Source organism: Syngnathus leptorhynchus, chromosome 7 (genome assembly GCF_054491065.1).
Source record: "Syngnathus leptorhynchus isolate UIUO chromosome 7, UIUO_Slep, whole genome shotgun sequence".
NCBI classification, from domain to species: Eukaryota; Metazoa; Chordata; class Actinopteri; order Syngnathiformes; family Syngnathidae; genus Syngnathus; species Syngnathus leptorhynchus.
The window spans coordinates 11,517,459-11,540,540 of record NC_141201.1 but is presented as its reverse complement, the minus strand read 5'-3'; the positions used below and the strand labels follow the sequence as shown (position 1 = coordinate 11,540,540).

The 23,082-nt window shown below is 40.0% G+C and overlaps 3 protein-coding genes across 7 annotated transcripts; all 3 read right to left on the bottom strand.

Moving 5' to 3' along the window:
* Positions 1-1,828: 1,828 nt before the first annotated feature.
* On the bottom strand, positions 1,829-13,783 carry cwf19l2 (CWF19 like cell cycle control factor 2). Its single transcript, XM_085916868.1, has 19 exons — positions 13,637-13,783; positions 13,117-13,227; positions 12,709-12,825; positions 12,321-12,437; positions 12,032-12,151; positions 11,857-11,950; positions 11,296-11,411; positions 10,693-11,149; positions 9,766-9,991; positions 8,614-8,719; positions 8,380-8,481; positions 7,393-7,521; positions 6,638-6,775; positions 4,381-4,593; positions 4,050-4,166; positions 3,800-3,955; positions 3,630-3,710; positions 3,329-3,430; positions 1,829-3,061 (listed from the first exon to the last, which is right to left on the bottom strand). Exons 1-19 carry the CDS (start codon positions 13,727-13,729, stop codon positions 2,921-2,923), a joined length of 2,736 nt encoding a protein of 911 aa, XP_085772994.1. The 5' UTR covers positions 13,730-13,783; the 3' UTR covers positions 1,829-2,920.
* Positions 13,784-13,985: 202 nt separating this feature from the next.
* Positions 13,986-16,720, bottom strand: LOC147054775 (THAP domain-containing protein 2-like). Of its 3 annotated transcripts, XM_085917188.1 has the most exons (7): positions 16,473-16,720; positions 15,756-15,948; positions 15,558-15,644; positions 15,403-15,459; positions 15,007-15,214; positions 14,712-14,865; positions 13,986-14,373 (listed from the first exon to the last, which is right to left on the bottom strand). In XM_085917188.1, exons 1-7 carry the CDS (start codon positions 16,583-16,585, stop codon positions 14,316-14,318), a joined length of 870 nt encoding a protein of 289 aa, XP_085773314.1. In that variant the 5' UTR covers positions 16,586-16,720; the 3' UTR covers positions 13,986-14,315. The 3 variants fall into 3 exon arrangements, with proteins under 3 accessions (XP_085773314.1, XP_085773316.1, XP_085773315.1); XM_085917190.1 differs by lacking the exon at positions 15,403-15,459 and having other exon boundaries at positions 15,007-15,176; positions 16,473-16,615; XM_085917189.1 differs by lacking the exon at positions 13,986-14,373 and having other exon boundaries at positions 14,708-14,865.
* On the bottom strand, positions 16,471-22,840 carry alkbh8 (alkB homolog 8, tRNA methyltransferase). Of its 3 annotated transcripts, XM_085917186.1 has the most exons (14): positions 22,792-22,834; positions 22,660-22,722; positions 22,152-22,285; positions 21,967-22,070; positions 21,642-21,773; positions 21,312-21,407; positions 21,094-21,198; positions 20,610-20,680; positions 19,715-19,821; positions 19,399-19,559; positions 18,477-18,742; positions 18,043-18,192; positions 16,727-17,890; positions 16,471-16,575 (listed from the first exon to the last, which is right to left on the bottom strand). In XM_085917186.1, exons 1-13 carry the CDS (start codon positions 22,795-22,797, stop codon positions 17,264-17,266), a joined length of 2,022 nt encoding a protein of 673 aa, XP_085773312.1. In that variant the 5' UTR covers positions 22,798-22,834; the 3' UTR covers positions 16,471-16,575; positions 16,727-17,263. The 3 variants fall into 3 exon arrangements, with proteins under 3 accessions (XP_085773312.1, XP_085773313.1, XP_085773311.1); XM_085917187.1 differs by lacking the exon at positions 22,660-22,722 and having other exon boundaries at positions 22,755-22,840; XM_085917185.1 differs by having other exon boundaries at positions 22,660-22,830.
* Between the last annotated feature and the right edge of the window lie 242 nt (positions 22,841-23,082).

Below are 23,082 nucleotides of genomic sequence, written 5' to 3'. Positions count from 1 at the left end.
TCATTGTTTATGAGTACACTACATTTCAACATGCGGCATCTGCAGAGTGGAGACTTATATGGTCATGAAAGAAGCCAAAGAAGTACAGTGTCATCTCAGGTATACCCTGACTATTTATGTGGGCTCTAAAAAGCTTGGAAAACACGCACACCCATAAGTTTAAAGCATGTATATAGTTAGTGTTGAAGTACAAGGAAAGAAGTTCTGCCACATGACACAAGAAAGTTGTGCAGGCATACAGACCATGTTGGTCAGTATACGAATATTATACTGGAGTAAAATATCAGTGATATAGCAACAATCATTTCTATTACTTTGCCCATTTCAAGTGCTGTGGTGATACTGTATAAGGCAACACTATTCAAATACATAAATACTATGAAGTGCAGTTAAATTACAACCACAACATTAAAAATATTGTTAAATCAATGTGGTAATAACCTGAACATTGTAATAGACTTTAACATATGCACATAACCGTCTATTTTTCCGCCAAGTGCATCTCACACAGTGGCAGATTGGTCCTGCATGTGTAATAATAATAAAAAAAAAAAATAAAAAAAAAAAGAATGTCAATGCGGTCTGGGCGTTTCCAAAATATCACTTGAGATGTATGCGCACGGCGAGGAGACAGGACAAAGCAAGAGATGGCCGTCTTGGTCATAAATCTCCAAACGGCCTAATTGGCCATAACCACACATCACTCCACAGCACTCTGCTACTATTAGCAATAAATCTTCTTGGGCACTTATACAGCATAAATAACCAACACGTCCCTGGAGACAGAAAGGGATACCAGATGAAGACTGGATTATTAAACGTTTGGTAAAATGCATGACTAAAACAAGAGGGTACACTTCTCCCTGAAACCATTTGTCTCCCTTACAGCATTAAGGCAGCCTTGACACCGGGTAGAAAGAATCTAGCACTAGCTAACATTATTATTGGCCCTTGTTGAGGTCTGTGCTCAGACTAACCTTGTTTAATTACACAGTATTGTTCACTTGAGTGGCATACAAAGTTGTGAATGTTAAAGACTGCACTTATCGCCTGAAAGCTAAACGCTGTACCTTGGGGACTTTATTGTTTAACAACAATAAAACATCCAGGAGACTAATAACTACATATTCAACACTTTCCTCTGGGAAATATGTTTTCTCAGTTTCCTTTTGTATTCTTTTGACACAGTCTAATTCTTGGAAAGGTTAATTTTCTTGTTTTTATAGCACTAAGTTGTTATCTGGGAAAAAGTCAACTTGCCTTCAGTGTTACACTTTGAATAACATGTAACAATTACCAACTTGTGCTGTCACCAAAACGGACAAGTGCCCTTTAGCACATTTCTCTGTGTGCTTATGTCCGAAAAGGTTCCGTTTTGCACTTTTTGGGCTGCGCAGCTTCTCGTGTCAACTTAAACGTGTCACCTCATGAAATATACGCAATCTAAATGAGGTTGTCCCCTGTCAAATCCGGCCAAGCGCATAAGCTCCAAAAGACTTCGGGGTGCTGAGCACACAGCACCGTATAACGTCCGGGTCCACTATGCAAGCTAACATATTGACGTATTTTCAAAATTGAGCTCTATGGCATTCACATCTCATGAAAACTTCAATACAACACTAAGAATACAGTACAGTGGTGCCCAATTGCTTGGTGTTGCAGTGAAGAATTGCCAATTGTAATTTTCATTCTTGATCTATTCCATCGTGGTGAGCGGAGGCCCAAATAAAAGCACTATGCAACCGGATTGTTCAATCACATTGTTCAGTGGGTCACAGGGGCAATGGCCTCTATTAATGTTAGAGCCTCAAATGTGAAGCCAAAACAGTCCACATATGTTCAAACAATATGCAACACAACAAAAGACTAACTTTCTGTGATATATTGAGAAGCAGAGCTGCACATTCAAGATTCTACAATGCGACGTGAACTATGGTGACTTTTTGCAGTGATGAGCTAATCAAAGAGCCAACAGTATCCTGTGTGAAAGAAATGATGAGGACGCATTCGGGGGCAAGGGGCTGATTGCTTGCAAGAGGAGATGACTGTGTGCGAGGGTTGGGAGGCCGTGGCGTGGTTCTCCTCTGAAAGACTGTCGTGACACCACAGCCTCCAACAATTAGGTGACAGCTGCATATGATAGTGAGGCCAGAGGAACTATGAAATCCCAAGGCTGGTCCTGTTACGATCATAAAACCGTATGGCAATTGTTCAGTTACACATTTGCTATCATCATGGAGGCAGGCATACACAAATTCAATATATCATTCATAGGTACACGACATCCTTGACAAATGACTTTTCCACAATTGTTTTTTTAATAATCTGCTAGATGTCAATTGTTTTCACAATCCAAGGTCACACAATCCAAATTATGGATCAGCAACAACTGATCCATAATCAATGATATCGCCCACCATTTTGATTTTTTTTTACTCAATCGTTTCCCTAGAATACTCTCAAGGGATGAACCAAGAAAAAAACACTTAATGAGATACAGCCAAATTTGGGATCTGTTGGTGTGCTTGTACTTTTTTTTAGATGACCTGCTAAGCCAACGTATGGGCTATTTATTTTATATCTTGAGATGAAATTAAAAGCCCCCCAAAAAAGGAATCAAAGTTTAAAAAAAAAAGAAGTTCTTATTTAGCCCCTGGCCCACCTTTCTACAAGTTTTCTTTAAAATCTGGGAAAAGAAAAACATGGCAAATTATTTGTTTCATTTATATCCTATTGCTATGTAGTAGCATTTTATCTGTTTGTGTGTATTTCAATAAAAATATTTGATGTTATAAAAAAAAATGCAAAAATGTTGGTACTAATAAAATCTAATTGTCTACATCTACGGATGCAATAGTGTCTGCAGATGATGGTTTACTCCACAGTCAGTCTTTCAGAGTGTGTGTTTGCATGTGTCCTGCTAGGCCTCACTCTTGGTACAGTCGTACTCTTTCCACCATTGGGCAAACTGCAGAACCTTTTTCCTCTGATCGTCAAAGTTCTCACGTATCAATTTCCTCCAAAGCCTTGGCTCCACGTCCATCATACCTCCAACCACTTCCTGTTATGAGAAAGCAAATGAATCCTATTGAAACAGATTTGAACAAGTACAAGAAGGCTGACATTATTTTGGTTTCACTCAGTTCCACAAATAATTTGAAACAATGTGACAATTCGTGATTGTCGATTTTGTAATATAATCATTTTGTAACTGATTGCTCGCAGCTGTAAAACCAAAGATGGTTACAGACACAGATTGATATTCTCTATGGCGCAATTAATAAGCACAAAAACACTATCATGCGGAACTGTTAACGCATAAACTGACCTTGCCAAAGTAATGTGGGAACTTTTGCTCATTTTCAATTACATGGGCAAACCCTCCCTGGAGTCCAAAGTCGACAGCAAAGTAGGGCAGCCCTCGGGGAACCTGCAGCGCACAAACAATTAACCAGGCGGAAAACATTTCACAACACAGGACAATGAATGAAGAGGTAGGAGGGAAAGACAAAAAAAAAACATGAAGCACAAAGGAAACAAATTGGTCTATTAGTATGTCCAAATTGACATTTTGGTTAAAAACGATGCTGGGATACCATGAATGTAAACAAAAGAGGTAACAAACTTACAGCTTTGCGGATGTCCTTTGAAGAAAGGTCAACGACCTTCTTGTTCATGGCCCATTCTTCATCACACTCCATGATTGCTTTCTAGGGGGGAGGCACATCAGATTAGCAGTTTTTTTTTAAACATCTAAATGTGGTTAGGCCAAATACTGCAAATACAAACCCAAATATACCTTAAAGTATATAGGTGCCATATCACCCAGGTCCCGGGGGAGTGGGATACACTCCAGGACCATGTGCTGTCTCCTGCGTAGGTTCATGTGTGTTTCCATGAACACACAATCCAGCTCCTGCGACTCAAACATGCGCACCAAGCTGCGTCTGAACAGCTACATACCACAAAGCGGGAAAGGTGTGAACTCAAGTTAGTGCGAGGAATCGCTTTGATTACCATACAGGATAAGAGACAACTGGTTGGTCCACCTGTATCTCTGACCAGACATCCTCATCCATGGTGGTAGCGGAGCAGTGATGCTGGAGGGGACAGATGAGACAGTGGCCGTCTGTCATGGACACTCCCGCAGGTAGACTTAAGTATACCTGGATATAAAACAACACGTTTTTTTTCTTTTAAATATAAACACAAGTACATCATAAGTTAGAAAATTGTATATTCTTATATAGACCAAATATATAAATTCTTTTCATTTTTATGTGTACGCCCCTCGGGGAAAATACATCGTGACCACTGCTGTCAGTGCTTTTCATTGTATCGCAATATTATTATGACTGCCACTATGAATGGTCTGATTACCTTGGTCCCAATGGCCACTATGAGGTGCTTTTGGAGCTCCTGGTTGTTGAAACAATGACGGCATTTCTCCATGGAAGTCGCCAGCCTCCTACTTTCCTCGGTAGCTCGGTTCCTCAGCCTCTCCTCCTCCCTCCCTTCGCCCTCTTTTCGTGCCGCACTTGACACAAACATGTCATCCAGAGTGTAGTTGTCACCGTCCGTCTTCCCCATCATCTAGGGGGTTCATTAGAAGACAATGGTGGTGAAATACAGGGCAGGGGGAGGCATGAGGCAGGTAACTATGTTACTGAGATTAGATTCATTTTTGGATCATAAAATATGTTGGATATGGAAACTGATAATTATTGACCAATTGAGCAATGCTATCGTGTGTGTGTGTGTGTGTGTGTGTGTGTGTGTGTGTGTGTGTGTGTGTGTGTGTGTGTGTGTGTGTGTGTGTGTGTGTGTGTGTGTGTGTGTTTGAGAGTGAGTGAGTGAGTGAGTGAGTGAGTGAGTGAGTGAGTGAGTGAGAGCAAGAAAGAGGGGGGGGGGGGGGGGAATGAGACAGAGAGAGATGAGAGGAAGAGAGAGATGAGAGAAAGAGAAACAGAGAGATCGGGAGGGAAAGAAAGAGAGACAGGCAAGCACGGCTTAAGTGTGTGTAAGTGATTAAGTGGGGGAGTGAGTGAGACTGAAAATTGGATTAATTTAGTGAAATTGCAGGAAGGTGTTTGAGAGTGTGTGTGTGTGTGTGTGTGTGTGTGTGTGTGTGTGTGTGTGTGTGTGTGTGCGCGCGCGTGTGTGTAACCCTCTCCGTCCGTGAAAACATTGTCTGCAGAAATTGTACGTAAAACTGCATACGCATGTGGATTATTCAAGCTGCAAAGCATATCTTCAGCGGGATGTGAAGTGTACTGTCACTGACATTAATACAAACATTGACGCCGATTGAGGGAATTTGAAAACTGATTTACGCCACTGTGGCAAACACAAATCTGCACTGACCTAGGTTCAGGCCAATTAATAATGTTTTTTTTTTTTAAACTTGTGACAACACAGCAGCTTTATTTAAAACAAAACAAGGTTCACACCTTGCACACAACTCTGAACACAGGACGAGCGGCACACGAGAGGATTTTGCAAAAGACCAACACTATTGTAAAGCACTAAAGTAGGTGATCTAGTGTTGCCATGGCAATCACAGAGGTGGTACTCTTCATTTATATGCCGGTGTATCGTCATAACTATTTTGAGATGTTCTTTTAAGGTAAGATGACAATATACTCAATTATAAAATATTATGTAAAGGGAGACAAAGCTGCATATTGCAATATTGTATTCAGTGAATACGCGGGTTTTCTCCGGGCACTCCGGTTTCCTCCCACATCCCCAAAACATGCTTGATAGGCCGATTGAGCACTCCAAATTGTCCCTAGGTGTGAGTGCGAGTGCGGATGGTTGTTTGTCTCTGTGTGCCCTGCGATTGGCTGGCAACCGGTTCAGGGTGTCCCCCGCCTAGTGCCCGATGACGGCTGGGATAGGCTCCAGCCCGCCCACGACCCCTGTGAGGACTAAGCGGTTCAGAAGATGGATGGATGGTATTCAGTGAATGTCTCTTACTGCTGGATGTCCTTTGATGTATTCTCATCATTTTAATTGAGCAAGATTGCTTCACTAATTCAATTCAATTGGAGAACTGCAAGATTTGGGGAAAACGTGAATAAACAAGGCATGTGGTACTAATTAAACAAAGAGTAAAAGAAATTGTGTGGAACACACGAGGTGATAGAGATATGGAAAAGAATCGTTCAAACAAAACCGATTTTCACTCGCAATCAGAAATCTATAACTGTGATTATAAGCGATATTTATGGAAGCCCTGCCATAGTAACTGTGGAAATATTTTTAGTGTCACAGTTTGTTGATGCAGGCTGGTGTATTTTTATATGTGTGCATGTGGAATTGATATGAATCAAGAAATGGACAGTTTTTCCTCTTTGCCATCTCATTGTGTTCTGTGTTCACTGTACAAAGCAACTTGTAAACGCAAATGCTGGCTGCTTTGATTGTCACGTTCTTACTTAATAGGAATTAACTCAGTTCTGCAGCTTTGCAAGACAGCGAACAATAGTGTTTAAATTGCCAGGCTAAGAAAATCACTCATCTTATCTTCAAAATGCCAGGCTGCTTTTTCCAATTATTTTTTTTCCTTCAAGGTCACGGTTTTGGCTGGAACGTGTTAAGCGCTGCACTCTTTGTGATAAAAGTGCCTTCTTACCTTGGCAGCCATTCGAGAATAGAGGGCATTTTGATCCTGCGCTGAGCTCATCTTCTCCCTCCTGACCATCTCCTTCAGACCCACACTGTCGTCATCCTGGAAGTACCTCACCCGCTGCCCATCGACGTGAGTCTCAATCTGGACAGAGAGTTTGAGCATGCCCGATGCAAGTGAATGTCATTGGCACCATGTTCACAGTACAGTCCACTATCAATGACTAAATAAATCAAATTTTGATAAAGATTAGGTGAAACAAATATCACTTCAACCATTTGCATGCTGATATAAATCAAAATCACTTCTAAGTGTGTCTAAGTTATTACAGTGCAATACAAGAGCGGCATCAAAAAATTCTGTACTTGCAAAGACAATACTGTTGATGTCGATTTTACAAGGTATTCATTATTGTGCTACTCATTTGCAGTGGCAAACAATGATATCGCAACATTGTAGAATATTTGACACCGCTTTCGTATGGGATGTCATTATATTCTGCAAGTGTGCGTGTCATAATGCTGGCCGGTCTGATGTATATTTAGTTTGGCCCATCATAAAGAATAAGAAGGTAAATGACATCAGGAATTTCATTGGAACATTCTTTGAATAAGATTCTATCCTGAAAACTGAGTCATCCGTTACTTCCTCATTAACTTAAATGCCTCACATCATGAGGGAGAATCTAAAGCTATATCGTAATTATTATGTTTGACAGGAGTGAGATTATTTTTGCTGTTATTCTGTTGTGTATCCCTTACCGCCTTCTTCTTCCGACGTCCTCCGTGGGGCTCCTGAGGTCTCGACACGGGCTTGACAGGCCAGGCTTGACCAGCGTGATCAGTTCTGAATAATAGGACTTCTCGGTCTTCACTGGAGCAGCCCGCCACCTTAAAAACCCCAGAAAATATATATTTATAGATATCTTTTCCTCGTGTTCTTGTTATAACATCGTTCACCCATTTAGCGGAACTCTATGTTGATTGCTTTCCAAAGGGAATTAGACTGTGTAGCCCCAGGCGACTTCTGATTAGACGCAGGTCTCGGTAAAGCATAAAAAAAGCTCTCTTGAAGAGATGGAATGATGAAATAGGGAACGAAGGGAGGGCATACAGTATATTATGTCCTTCAGTTATGAATTAGGCCTGGCGAGGGTGCACACATTCAGGCTAGAACGTAAATATGAGTTTGAGTCAAAGCTGCAAAACATGAAGATGAGCCAAAGTGCTTCCATAACAAGACAGACTGGGAGGAACTCCAACAAGCGCGGGTCAAGAGCACTCCATCACTTTGAGGCCTGGAGAGCCTCTTAGCTGATAAGTGCACTAAAACTTAAGAATGATTTCTTTTTTTCTGAGATGCTCTACAGCGGACTTCATCACTGTTGCGATTAATCTGCCCCAACTTGCATACCATTACTCACATTGTTGTTGCACATGAGCATTTGTAGCAATGCCACCGAGGAGGTTAGTGTGAACTCGTAACTCTCTGCTCATAACGTGAATTACTCACGTCTCTTAAGTATGCATAGCTCCACGAAAAGAAACCAAACATCTCTGCCAAAGTTGTGGAAAATTGAACTTGATATAGCATTGATTGTTATAGTGGTTTCTAAGAATGTCCGATCACACTCTTTTGCCACCCGAATCTTCGGTTTGTCATTTTTAAAAATGTCAAAAACTACTTTGTAGGGACTTGGGAAGTAGAGGTCCAAAAGAAACAGACTGACAAATGTAGTATATTAAAACCTGGTTTGATTTTGCTGTTTCGTGAAGCTTCTTCCGTGCGGCGTGGCTCTCTATGGCTTTGTGAGCTGCATCCAACTGGGCTTTTAACTTCTCAACCATGGCCTAAAATAAAGTCAAAGAAATATTGATTGATTTTTTAGCTTTGTTTTGTGTCATTTTGCCAAAATGTCTATATTAACTTGCTACAGCATGAAGAATGTATTTCAGTATCAAAACTTGAAATTGCCAACTTACGGTGTTACCCAAAATCTCAGCCTTCACCATTTTGGCTCCCAGTTTGTTCATCTCTTCCTCAGAGAGAAGTGGGAGCCCTTCCTCCTCTGCATCATCGTCACTCTCACTTGAAGTAAACATAAAAAGACATTTAGGAAAAAGGCAACAATGTGACGTAAAAACATGTTGATTTTGAATACTCATCCCATGATTTCATATTTGGCACTACTTATATCACTGATTCATGAAAAAGAAAATGGATGGTTGGGGAATGTCTCTAATTGTAAAAGAACCTTTCTAAATGTCGATAAAGGAAGTGATGGGGAGCATTTTGGTACGACCATTTACTGTGTGTAATTGTCTTTTTCCAATCTCTCGCCATGTTTGTCAGTTCTGATTCATTAACATCTGCGAAGCCACGTTCTGGGTTGTTAGACTTCTCATTACTAAATGCAATGGGGCAAGAACACTGCTGATTTCTTTCGTGCTGCAAGGATTTTCTGTTTGTTTTAGAAACACCTCTCAATATGATCAAGTACAGTTGGAGCCTACACCACTGCAAACGTCAATCACAATAATAAGTTATTTATTGCAACTGAGCATTATAATTTATACTCCATATTACCTGTTTAAGCTTTGTGCTGTAATAGTCTCATTACTTAAACTAGAATGTGCTTCTATAATTACTTTATTCAAAAATATGGTGAGAAGTAATAATAATAAAATAAATGTCAAATAATTAAAATAGTTTGCAGATTGACTTCAGTAAAGATTGATGGCTGATTAAACAAAGAAAAAATATATTGACAGAGGCTTCAAAAATGTGTTAAATAGCCTGTATGTATAAAGAGACAAAGATTTTAAACAGAAAAAAACTTCAGAGAACACACAAGAGACTTTAATTGTTTTAGGCAACCATTATTCTAGAAATATGATGACTACTGTGGATAGATACAGGCAGGGTCTTTTAAGAATTCCTGGAGGTGCTTTAAACCAGAACATCATTAGAAGAAACACAGGCGAGATTTATGGAAAGCTTTCGTTGTGTGCCCTCTTTCATGTTTGCTAGATGCTGGTTTTTGATCGGACAATACAAATCGACGTTCCCTTCAGGCACTCCGCAAAGTCAACAGTATGTTCACCAATCTTTCTACTGAAATTGTCATTACTGACCTGGATTTTGTCGTTGCTGAAGCTGTGTCATCACGATGAGCGGAGGTTAGGAGTGCAACATCTCGCGTGTCCTCCTGCTGTGCTTTTTCCAAAAGATGAGGCTCATTGGCAGGATTCCCACTCTTCTTCCAGTCCATAGTCCTTGTTCTTCGTGGACCACAATCTTCATCGTCTGAGCTGGGTTTTAAGAATCCGATGGATGCACTGTGATGAGCACGCTTGGGAGCTACACAGTAAACAGAGGGGAAAAAAAACACACCGAAACTCAAGACAAGTTGATGTGTAATTGTGTAGGAATTAAGCAAAATGCTATGGAGGTAAAAGTAACTGACATGATAATGATAATGTAATAAAGGCCTTCCCTAATCATTACAATGTATATAAATCGAACCAAACACGCCCACAGAAAAAAAAAAAAAAAACATCACAACAGCTGCTCTGAGTTCCAACTACTGGACAGCCAACACATTGACCATTAAATGGGGTAATTATGGTACAATAGAGGCGCACAGACCGTTTAATTTGGAAAAGGGGATTGCAGATGTTTCCCAGTGGAGTATGCAATGCTGACTCACTGAAGCACCCAAACGTCTGTCCGGGCCAACTACATTTATTAACGCTTATCTGTGTTACCGCTGCCCAACCCTCTCACTGTGCTGTAATTTGCCTTGGTGATCAGAAAAGGTATTAACATGGGACTTTTGAAAATAAATAAAAAAAAAATGGACAGAAATTGGATAACATATAAAGTACACGCCCGAACAAAATTGTTAATACTCACTGATACAAAATTGACAACTGTAAGATCAAATAAATACTACAAATGAAAATCTGAGATACCTTTAGTTCTGTATTTCAAATGAATTATTTAGAAATAATAAATGAATAAAAAAAAAATAATAATGAAAAAGGACATTCTTAACTCACCTTTGCTGTCATCATCTTCTGTCGGCTTGAGAAAATGGCCTTTCAGTGACCCAAGAGAGGAACAACGTTGACTCCATTTTTTCTCAGATGTGGATGTAACATTGGACCTCGCTCTATCTCTGTTTCTCTCTCTCTCTTCATCCCTTTCCTTCTCTCTCCCCCGGTCCCTTGATCGGTCTTTGTTTTTGTCTGGGTTTCTTTCACTATCTCCATCCTTCTCTCTTTCTCGATAGATTCCCCTCTCAGAATATCTCTCATGGGACGAAGGTGATGACTCTTTCTCATGTCTCCTCCACTGATCTCTCTCTAGCTCATCTTCTTTTCTCCGCCACCTTTCTCTGCTCTCCTTTCCTTCCAACCGCCTGTCTTTCAACATAGTGTCCCCTTCTCCTCTGCTTCTACGTCCATGAGCAGCCTTTTCTGCCTCGGCAAGTCGCTGCTGGAATTCCTTCATGGACTGCAAAATAGACCATATAAACATGTTTTTATTATTATTTGTGTATTCCTGCACTGAAAATCCAGCAGCTTTAAAAGCAGCCTGCTGGCTTTCCCAAGATGCAGCCATATATAGATCGTAAAAATTTGCCATTCATTAGTCCTTACTCCATATCTGTCTGCCACCACATCATCCAGGCTACGCTGCTCTCGTTCTGCCTGCTCCTTCATCCTCTGGTAGTTCTTCCTCAGCCAGCTCAACCCACCATCATTCACCACTGAACCTGTTGGATAATATATTTTTAGATTGTATGCTAATGCTAATTCCTCATCAAAAACAGCCCCAAAATGGTGTCACTCATCTTGGAGAATTCCTGCTCATTCCTCCTCTCTAAAAAGCGATGGAATAATCTATAGGATAATCGATTCTAAAAATATTTGATGGTGAGACCCCTAGAAAAAGTATTTATTCTTTAATTCCTTCATCTAATTAAAAAGTGGTAATTATTTCTTAATGGTTTCTATATTTAACATTTTATAATTTTATTAAATGTTTAATAATTATGTTTAAATAAATTAAAATATTTTATAATTACAATTAAAATGGAATTAAAATGAACTACTTTACTTATGGAAAAACACATTTTTTGTTTTGCTTAACTCTTTCTTTCTTTGAATTCTTTTTGGTCAAACAAAATCTTAAAGCAAAATTCTTGTGAGCAATGTGACCTTTGTTTGCAGCAGTACCAGCCATCTTCTCGGGAGGCAGACCAGTTCCACCATCCTTCCAGTATGGGTTAAGCTCTAATTTGTGCAAGCCAGCCTGAAAATAAACACATAACATAATTTTTCCATCCACTCACGGGAGAGGAAAGAGCTGCAGTAAGTAAAATATTATACACACTTGCTCAATGGCCTGAGCTTTGGCCCGCTCCTCTTCTTTCTGTCGGTCTTTTTCAGCTCTTTTCTCGGCTATGGATGTAGTTTTCATGGCCAAAAAGTCAAAAGTCATCCATTCATCTCGCTACAAGAAAGAGATACATATAATATCTCGGTAACAATGGATGGGAAAACCAACACTAACTTTAAAAGTGTCTTCTCAATAGACAAGTGAAGATTTAAATTTATTTGAAACTACTGAGCGACACTAAACGTATATTTTAGCACCATTGGAAGTAGAATGGAAACAGTACTTGGACATTTTGAGTTGAGTCGCCATTGCTCTCTGGAGACTTTGATTTCTCTGACACCTTCCAGGCTTTAGCAGGCTGTGACTGAGGCACAGCTTCAACCCACTCATCATTTGAGTCCTGAGAAATACAGCAAAAGCAAAGGCAGAAAATTTTGTGTTAGATGAATGTGGCTATCTTTTTCCATATGCATGAATAATGTGATAAAAGCATTTTTTAAACATCTATAAACCACAGAATACCATAATATCACAAGAAAATCTGCACTGTAGACAAATAAATGTGTTCCACAAAACATATTTGATCAACTGGGGCTGCAGTATAGCAGAATAGTATTTTACTTCTGACTTCCAATACGCGACAGAAAAATTGGATGACTGAATTATCTCACATTTGAGCTGTCACTTGAGCCATCGGCTGATACTGTCGCCTTCTTCTCCTTCTTGGCCTTGTTTTTCTTCTCCTTTTTAAGTTTCTTCTTCTTCTTTTTGCTTTTAACTGAGGTTTCCTGTATGTGAAAAGATGATCAATTTTGGTGTACCTTTTTTTCTTATATTTAAAATTAATAAAGTCAAGGTATTGCATAAATGAGATCTTTTTCTTTTTTGTCACAATTGCAGCTTCAAAATGTGCCTTTTTTTGCTTATGTCCCCCATATCAGTGACATTTTTGTTTCTTGAAGTGATAACTGTTGATGCTTTAAAATCAAATCTCCCTGTGCAGCATGGTGAGAGCAAACTAGTTCATTGCTCAGTGGCAAGTGAGCAGTTTCTAAAGGTAGTGGGAAAAGGTGCCTTACGTTCTCTATTTCCTTCAATCTGTCGGTGACCTCAGGGAGCATCCAAGTGTCTTCCCCTCTCTGCCTCTTCAGCTCCTTCCTCCTCTCCTCTCTCTCATACTGTTGCTTGGCCTAAACAGTGTGGGTGAAACAGAATAGACGGATGCAATTAAATATAAATAAATAAAATGAAACGCGGAGACTGTTGGCTTTCATCTGGGCAATGCACAAATGAGCTCAGGTTACACCACTCTGGTAGCAGAAGCATCATCAGTTCCGTAGCACTGTAAACACAGCTTGTGAGCAAAAAGATAACAGGCGTTGTAAACACAGCGTAACTCCCACATACAGGATATAAAACATCGGGCAAACACAGATGGCGAGTTCTATCAACTTCATCCGTGTTTGGACAGTTTGTCTGTAATCGGTGAAATTAGCCATTAGCCCGTTGCTAGCTTATATGGGAGCGGATTCAAGTTCCGACGCCATTAGAATTTGATTTCAAGTAAATAAATAAATAGTAACCGTTGTTACACTGTACCTTTTCAAGTGCTTCTTGTCGTGCCTGTCGTTTATTGTCCTTTCGATCAGCTATGCTGCCTGAACTCTCAAAACTGACTGCAGGCGCCGCCATGACACTGCCGTAAATGAAACCAGTGTCGTATAATGTTTACCTCCCTCGGAGGGGATTAGTGGCTGTTCTCGTACCAAATAGTGAAGGCTATTCAATTGCAGCTGAATCGCGCACCAACTCACATTTAGAGTTTTTAGTCCCAGCCTAGTCTCAGATTGAAATTTTACTATGACCAGGACACATTTCTTTGGAGAGTTTCGTGAAAAAAAGCACACTTTACAAATGAAACAAATAAACAAATCGCTGACTACAACAATTTTAATGACATTTTATTACAAAAGACCGATATGTAGCTATGATACAAGTAAACAGAGTGCATTAGACTTTTTTTTCCGCACAGAAATACTTTGAAGCAGATGGTAACAAACATCTTACCATCTTTCAAACAAACCCACAAATGCTGACCAAGGCATTTTCAACGAGACCAACAAACAGGTGGGCAGATAGGTATCCTTGCTGACAATGGCAAGTACATCGGCAGAAAGTCATCTGGTTCTTCGGCTGCTGCAGCAGGGAACATCTCAAAGGAAGACAGGAACACAGTCCAGACCGGGGGTGCCACTTGGTTCAATACCGCTCCCAACCATTACATGGTGGGAACATCATCTGGCATTGTCCTGTCATGGGGTTCTTGTGCCATCCACCTTATTTAAAAAAAAAACAAAAAAAAAAAACACTTATTGTCCACAAGAAAGATGTAATGCATATTTGTTGACGTCATTTTCTTAATATGCTTCATTTTGGAATCCATTCCGGATGCCTTGAATGAGTTGAAGACCTTCTCCCACAGTGACAATGACGGAATGGATTAGTGCAAATAACACACCGCATACATTGAATAATTCAATAATTCATTCAACACAGCTGATTTTTAAGCTTCCAGCGGCTCATAATGCAATTTGTCGTGAGGTGAAAGTCAAAATCATAGTCACCCTTTTGAACTAGTGCATTCAAATTATTTAAAAAGGTGCAGCATGCCTACTTTTGCAAAATCTTTGAATGTGGGAGGGGGAGTTGCAGAGTCTCTCTGACGTAGTGATAGACCTTTGGCCCGTGGAGGTTGAGCGTGAGAGCAAACTCTCGCTGGTCCTGTGAGTACTCATGACTCTTCTTTTCAAGGAGGTCAAGATTAAGCCCTGAAATTCAATGAGTAGAAATAAATTACTAGTAGACCGTGGGGCCGTTTTTAAGTTCCAAGACCACCATTGGGGGTGGGACATAAAACTCTATTAGGAATCCCTTCCAAAAGCAGTTATTTACTACACTGTCCATTTTACCTGAGTAAAAATCAAGCTTGTCTTGTAGCTCTATGTTGATGAGATTCTTCTCCTTCAGTTCGTCAAGCAGACAGTGCAGCCTCTCCTTGGCCCGACTTTCTCTGATTTTTGCATTCCTGTTCTCCCGTTCCAAACTCTCCACTCTTGCTAGGGCTTCATCTAGTCTCTTCCTTAGAAGACAAGCAGAAGGCAATGCGTAGGCGTGATCCTAAAAGAGAGATGGATGAAAGTATTTTGAGTAAGGTTTAAACTGCCTGAAACAGTTATCAGACTACAAATATTTTTCAACTATCTTCAAACATGTATAATGTATTGATAAACTACATTGAATTAATAATGTATGAATAAACAAATCTCTGAATCAATTTTATAGGGTATTTAAATCAAAGAACTCACAGTTGTGTGGTACTGGGAATCATTCTTAATTTTATCATTCATTCCAGATTCACCATTCTGGAAATGACAAAAGAAGGAAAAATCTGAGATTATTACCAACAGGTTACGATCATAGACAGGTTACGATCAGTGGTTCAAACTCAAATAATTACAACCTTGGTTTTGGGGTCGAGTTCAAAGACCACCGGAGACAGGTCCATTGGCTCCGGCTCCTGACATTCTTCAGCTCTCTTAGAAGACTGCTAAAATAGCAAAAGATTCAAATAAAGTTTAAAACCAAATAATTCAACAGTGTGTTATTTGTCATTTTTAATGTAAGCATCTAAAACACCTAGAGTATAAATATCACCTACATTTTGGGGATGAGCCGGAAGGCTGAAAACTGATGGTATGGCTCCAGTTCTAAGTCGGACAGTTTGACCAGTCCTGTCAAAGTCTTCAGGTTTAAAGTGAGCACTGCAGAGCACCGAATGGTCACTGGCGACAAAATTTTCTCTCCCAAGGGCAACTTCCCACTGCCTCCTTTTACGTTTTTCTTTTGGGAACCTTAAATTCATAGACAATAACTTCATTAGCATTTCAATATTCACAGAGAAAAATGTTATGTTGTGGCATGGCACAAGAAAGCTGCCAACTCCCGAATGGTTGGTCATTCAGATTAACCAGCCCAAAAAGTCAAAATCCAAAAGGTTGATTCACTAAGTAAGTAAATTTATTTATAAAGTACATTTTCCAGACCAAGGTCACAAACTGCTCACATGATAATAACAAAATTATAAAATGACACACATATACATAAAATTAAGACAATAAAATGCAAGTGAGAATGCTTGCTCAAAAAGGTGAGCCTAAAGTTGCTTTTTATAAGCATTAAGTTACCTTCTAAAAGCATTAGGTTACTTATTGCTGCACCAGTGTCCTAAAGTATTTAAAATTCAAGACTGTTTAATACGTCAAAAGACTAATTGGGTAAAACTAGATAGCAATTATTCCATTTTTAGCATCTGATCAAGACTGTTCGCATTTTACTCTCTGGTGGACTTCTAATTATAATAAGAAAAAAAACTTACCGGTGAAAGGTAATTTTTCGTGCCTTGACCTGGGCATTGCGCTCGTTTTTGCACCCATGAGCTACACAATACTCGGGCATCTTCGTACTTCCGAGGTGTGTTACTGTAAACATGGAAGAAATTTCTTTAAAATCCTCACCACGTACCACGTGTCTTGCAGTAAAACCACGTATGTCATGTTAATAGCAATTTAAGACGTGTCAAAATCAAGAACGAATTCAAAGAGTTGTTAACGTTAATGAAGAAAAATATACCTCAAGTAAACATCACCGGAGAATTCTTCTTCTTTCTCTTCTTGTTGGTTTACAAATGATAATTCCGCATTAGCGCCAACTATAGATCTGCAGTGATTACTGCTTCCTTTGTTGCAGGTGTAAAACTGACAGAATGCTTCAGTCTCGGATTACCATCTATTCTCATTACCTCCAAAGTATAGGGACATGTGGAGGCTTTTAATTTGATGAAGGATGACTGACAAGATTTACTGGAATTTATAACATTTTTATTCTTCGGCTTTCCACTCAGCATTTTTCAACTGTTTTATTGTGTTCTGTGTTTTATGTCTGATTTTTATTTTATGTATAGCACTTTGTATGCAGATGTGGTTGCTTTTAAAGTGCTTTATCTCTAAAGTTGAAATGTGCCTCATAATCAAACACTAAGAAATAAAATAGTGTGCCTGCTTTATTTTGACTTTTGTTAACATTTTAACTACTGCAGATGTCTAGATCCAAGATGTGTTTTCTTTGGCTGTTAAAATAATCTTTGATTCCACCATGACTTACGCTGCATTATTTTCCAGATGAATTTCTACTTCCGGATCCCTTCTCTAAAAGAACACACCAGTTGCCCTGGTCATGGTAGCTACTTTGGACTTTGACTCCCTCCACCTGCACACACAGCTGCTCCAGCTCTCCTTGCTGGAACACGTGGTAATAACGGTGGAAGACAGGCGCCTGGCCACTCTGGCTCCCTGCCTCAACATTACAGTGGGATCTAATGCTTGAGTCACGATTGTCTGGACGAGAGTCTTTTGAAAGCTTTTTACACTTTGTTTTATCTCTATCTGTCCAAGCCTCTTCTGAGTCACCCTCCCTTGTTTTCCCTCCTTTCCCCTCTTTCAGATGCCACGGAACAAGAAGGTCCTGAGAATTGAACGCTGTGCGATTAATATGAACACTAAGTTTGTCAGCAGTCACTTCATCCAAGGATCTTTTCTTGTCATGTCCAGGGCTGCTTTCGGATTTTCCGTCAGGCTCTGTGTTGTCCTTGACCGCATTGTTTCTAGCGTTGTAGTCTTTGAGGTACTTGGACTTCTGCTGCTTGTACTCTTGCTCAAAGGCCCAGACATAGATGAGAGCATGACCCCCAGGCTTCAAAAGTCTCACCAACTCCTTCACAGCTGCCAAGCGACGCTCCTGTGACGACATTCACAAACATTTCAAATTATGACAACAATCGTGTGTGGCACCGTGGGATGGCGGGAAACGTAATTTCGATCTCTTTGTGCGTCTTAACGTGAAGAAATTGACAATAAAGCAGACTTGTGTGTGTGTGTCTTTATACATACTGGTGTGGAAAAGTGGTGTATGACAGCTATAGAGATGCAGGCGTCACAAGAAGCTGTTCGAAGCGGAACACAGAGGGCATCGGAAACAAATGCCTGGAAACCTCGCTGGGCACAGATTTGGACAAGGGCGCTGCTCCGGTCACAGCCCACCTGGTATATGAAAGACATCAGACACAATATTCTTATGATTGCTGTATTAAAAAAATACTCACATTCCAATTTATGGACAATTTATCTATCACGTGTGTTTTTGGAATGTGGGAGAAAGCTGCAAAAGTGTCACAACCATGGGTGAAAACATGCAAACTCCTCACAGGAAGGCCTGGATTCAAAGACAAATTCACTATCTGTACTGAAAGGACTCCAAATGATATGCTGAAGCGATTGAAAAAAAAACTGACAATAACAACAGTGTGACCAAAAAAGGCACTCACACTAATGGCCTCCGGGTTGACCCCCAGATACTTTCCGTTTCCGCAGCCGACATCGACCAGCATGTTCCCAGGTGAGAGCGAGGACAAGAAGTGGCACACACGGGGCCAAGGGGTGTGACGCGTGCTGCTGAAGTGGGGGGCGATTGCGTCATACACCCTGTGAACATATTCTTCCTCCAGACGGGTAGCATCATCATGGCCTCGAGGAAGCGAGGGAGGGGAGGGTGGAGATGGAGCTCCTTGACTATCACAGGCGGAGGGAAAAGCTGAAATATGTAGTAAGAGACGAAAAATTCATCCAAACAGGTCCTTGCAAAAATTTAATGTATTTTTTGTGGTCTGTCTTATCTGCTATTCTACTTTGCACTGCATGTTCTGTATGATACTCTAGACCAGGGGTGCTCATTACGTCGATCACGATCGACTGGTCGATCGCGGAGGCAGTACTGGTCGATCGCAGCGTGACGTAAAAAAAAAAGATTGTCAGCCTATCATCACATAATTACACAAAAATGAAATATTCATTATGTGTGTTGTGCAATATTGGCCTATTCAGTTATGCAAGGTACATCAACATACATAGTACATACAAAGAATCCTTAATAAATTTGAAAATAGTGAAATGTTTTGCATTTTTGTGGTGTGTAGGTAGATCATTTTGACTTGGTTGTTTTATAAGTAGCTCGCATGCTGAAAAAGTGTGAGCACCCCTGCTCTAGACAATGTATGCTTGTTGACATTAGCATGGATGGCAATGGAAATTGTTACACAACATCAAAACAAACAGGAAAATACAACGTTGATAACACCAATGGCCAAGAGAATATCTTTCACTAATACGTACGATTGCACAGCAAATCAGTATACTACGTATATAGTATTTTAAAAGTATCGTGTCATTGTGTGCTTGAACAGGCCTCACCACAGCAGCAAGGTTCATGTCTGATCTTGCGGAAAGTGAAAGACGTTCGAGTGCCCCTTTTGCTCAAGGTGAGTTGGTTGAGGGCACCAATGTCACGCATAGACGGAGCTGAGCATTGTGCATCGCAGGCGGGCACCATGTCAAACTTGCGAGGAGTGATTCTGATAAAAAAATAAATAAAATAAAATACAAGTTAGTGTACATCCAGTAACCTTGCTTTCAACATAACGAAAAAGAGAAGCACACATAGATTTGAGAGTCCCACAAATGTTTGATAAATGTAATCTTACAAATAGAAACTCTGCTCTGAACTCACCCATGCGTCCAGAGGTAACGGCTCTCTCCTTGCATCACCAAGAGGCTCCGCGTTGGCAAAAACACACTTACTACACGGTGGTCAGGATGACGAAATTCCATAACTGTCTGTAAGAAGACAAGCAGAAACTTTGAAAGATTGCAACCAATAATAATAGCGAGCTAGGAGTGTAGTAACAGCTGTCTATAAACAAAATAAAATGGGTCAAAGCTTCTTGTTGAGTCACCTCAATTAGACCAAATTATATCCTGTTTATCAGATTCTTACTATATTGATTCAAGTCTACAACTTCATGATCCCAATTCCTTTGCCCAGAACCCTAACCCACAAAAGAAAGGCGAGGTACAGCATTGCTCACAAGCATCATCATGAGAGAGTCAGTGTCTAAGCCTAATGTTTCCTTTCCTTTCCGGAGCAGAACAGCGCCAGGTCTTGAGGGAAATTATACCGACACTATTTCCAGTTGTGCATCCTGCACAACTTCTGACAGCAGGTAAATTGGATTTGTGAAGATAGTACGTGTGTGTGTGTGTGTTCGTGTGTGCATGCAAGCACAGACGCGTTGATGGAACACCGGCAAATGAATCAGACTGTTCCTGTAACCAGCTGAACAATGCATGCCCCCCTACACACTATGTGCACAATCACAATTCAAGGACGAGACCCATATTATACATTTATTTCACAAGAATCAAAATGTCCTAAATTCCATGCAAAGGAATGGGGGAAAATGTAAAGCCAATAAACTCATTCCATTCATGGAGACAGCACTGCTTACGCCTTTTTTAACTAATTGAGAAGGGCTCGCTCATAGGCTGTATGGTATCTGCACTGACAGGTCTTTGCAAAAGTCTAGTTACTTAATTGATGAGAGAGGGTTAGGGTGACTTCATACCTTTGCCCCCAGGCTTAGTGAAAGGATGGTGTCCTCAAAAGCAGAGTGCGTATCCACGTGAGGAGGTATGCCTATAAATGTGACAAATCAGATTTTTTTTAATGCTACATTCATTTACAGATTTTAAATTAGTTTGTGAGCGCAACCTTTTTTTTTGTTTACATATTCCGTTTTGCAGTAACTTTAGGCAAAAGTATGAGGTAACTATGTCCTTTACCGTGCAAAGGCTGTGCTGCCACCTTGTGGCAGGAATAAAACATTTTGAGAACAAGGTGGCAATGACTGTAAACCAAAAAATGAAACCCTATGATACAAATTAAGACCTTTACATGTGTGACCCGAGTCCCTCCCGAGAATCTTGCTAAACCTACTTCATGCTACAGCGTCCTACTTTTATAATGGGTCTATTGGTCACCTGTATTATGCAACCGTATAGTAAGTGGCTCTGATACTGTAAAGCACGTGTCATATAAATGCAACAAACCTTGTCCAGACTCATATTGGTTTACAGTCAGCTGGTCAGGCATGAACTTTGTATATCCATTTTCCATAATTCTGTCCAGTACAGGCTGACACTCCTGAGGAAGACCTAGATAGACACACACATTCATATTTATTTAACGATTCATACATCCATTTTAATGATGCAAATGACATGATGTGATAAGTAAAATATTTCGATTTATATGCAAATCATCTTACCTACAGGTAATGGCTTGTCTTTGTCTACATTGTTGTTGTCGTAGCGAAATTCATAGCCAAAATGTTTGACTCTTCTATGCTTCAGAGCCTTTTGTGCTACAGTAAGAGAACATTCGATTTGAGTTGGAAAACCAGTAAAACAATTCGGCACCTACAAATGAAAATGTACTGCTAGAGTTTAGAACCTAAAGTTGGCAGTAAAAAAAAATGCCGTTATTTAAAAGTTAGCTGGGATAGGTTACAATGAGTTTTATAGTCAAACTTCAATGCTTCAAACTTCTTCATTAGTAGACTTCAGTAACAATAACACATTACACAGCTCCTCCTTACCAGTGTCAGCATCACTAGTGGATGACCAGTCAATAGCAGCAAGCAGTAGAGCTTCTTCCACGGGAGAAACAAAGTCCTCCACCAAAACCAGTCCAGGTGGAAAAGTCACACAAGCTTGCTGCTCACACGGCACTGTGAACGTGAATCAACATTTATGATTGGAAACAAACCTTTACAATGGCAGACAATTATTGCAGTGCCATGGAAACAGACAAAATCTTTCTAACAAGCAGTCCCTGATTTTAGTGATATTTGTGAATGGTGCAATTCAAATTATCAACCCTCGCATCTGAAAGGCAAGTCAGATGGTAAAATACTGCAGTACCGAAGTCAACAAAGCTGAGGTAGAGAGTCACGTTATTCTCTTCTCCACGCTGAAGTGTTCGTCCATTCAGGTGGACGTGAGCTTTCCTGGCAATCTCCTCAGATCTGCATAAGACGCAACAATATGAGAAGGCATAGGCAAATATGTTCAAACTTTCCAAAACATGGTTCAATGATCAATATTACCCATAGGTGACAAAAGCATAGGGCTTGTGAGGGGGCATGAGGAGGCTCTCCACCTCTCCTATCTCTTTTAGCACAGCAGACAGCTCCTCCCTACTGACACCATTCCCCAGGCCACCGTTAGCCACCACCAAACTCTGCAGAGCACACAGAAACATTTTCATTGGACTATCTATAACTAAGACATCATACTGTACAGGAATCCAAATAATTGCCACACAGCCAGAAAACAAGATATGTATGTATATCAGACGACACTACAAACAAAAAATGAATAGCCAAATAACGAGCAAAATGTTGTTTTTATTCTATTTAAATGTACAGCACAGACAAAATACACAGAAACACACTGTCAGTATTTTGCCACACACACCAAAAAAAACTGTTGCGTATGTTGTTCTCTGCAGTCCATTTCAATGTTTAATGCATTGGTATGTTGTACGTATCGGTAGGACAACGTCTACTTACTGTGATAAAATAATAATAATGAGTAATCTATTTTATGGGTTACCTTAGAGGGATTCGACGTAGTGCTAATTCCTTCATGTTTCAGCAAAGTGTGACTGGATTTAATCTGTTTACGGAGAAGTTTCTTGTCAACTTTACCTCTAAGGCATGCCTTCGAATTATTTTCCATATTTACGTTCATTGTGCGTCTTTTTAGGTTTGTCCGGAAGAAACATCGAGGAGACACTAAACGTTCCTAGAGTGACTTTGATTATAGAATTTGACCCAATCAGATGTGACACAACTACTACTAGCGTCGATTGAAATAATAATAATAATAATAATAATAATAATAATAATAATAATAATAATAATAATAATAATAATAAGCCTGTACTGGACAGAATTATGGAAAATTGATATACAATTGACTGCTATTGACTGGTCATCCACTAGTGATGCTGGTGTACACCGAGGCGTCAACAGG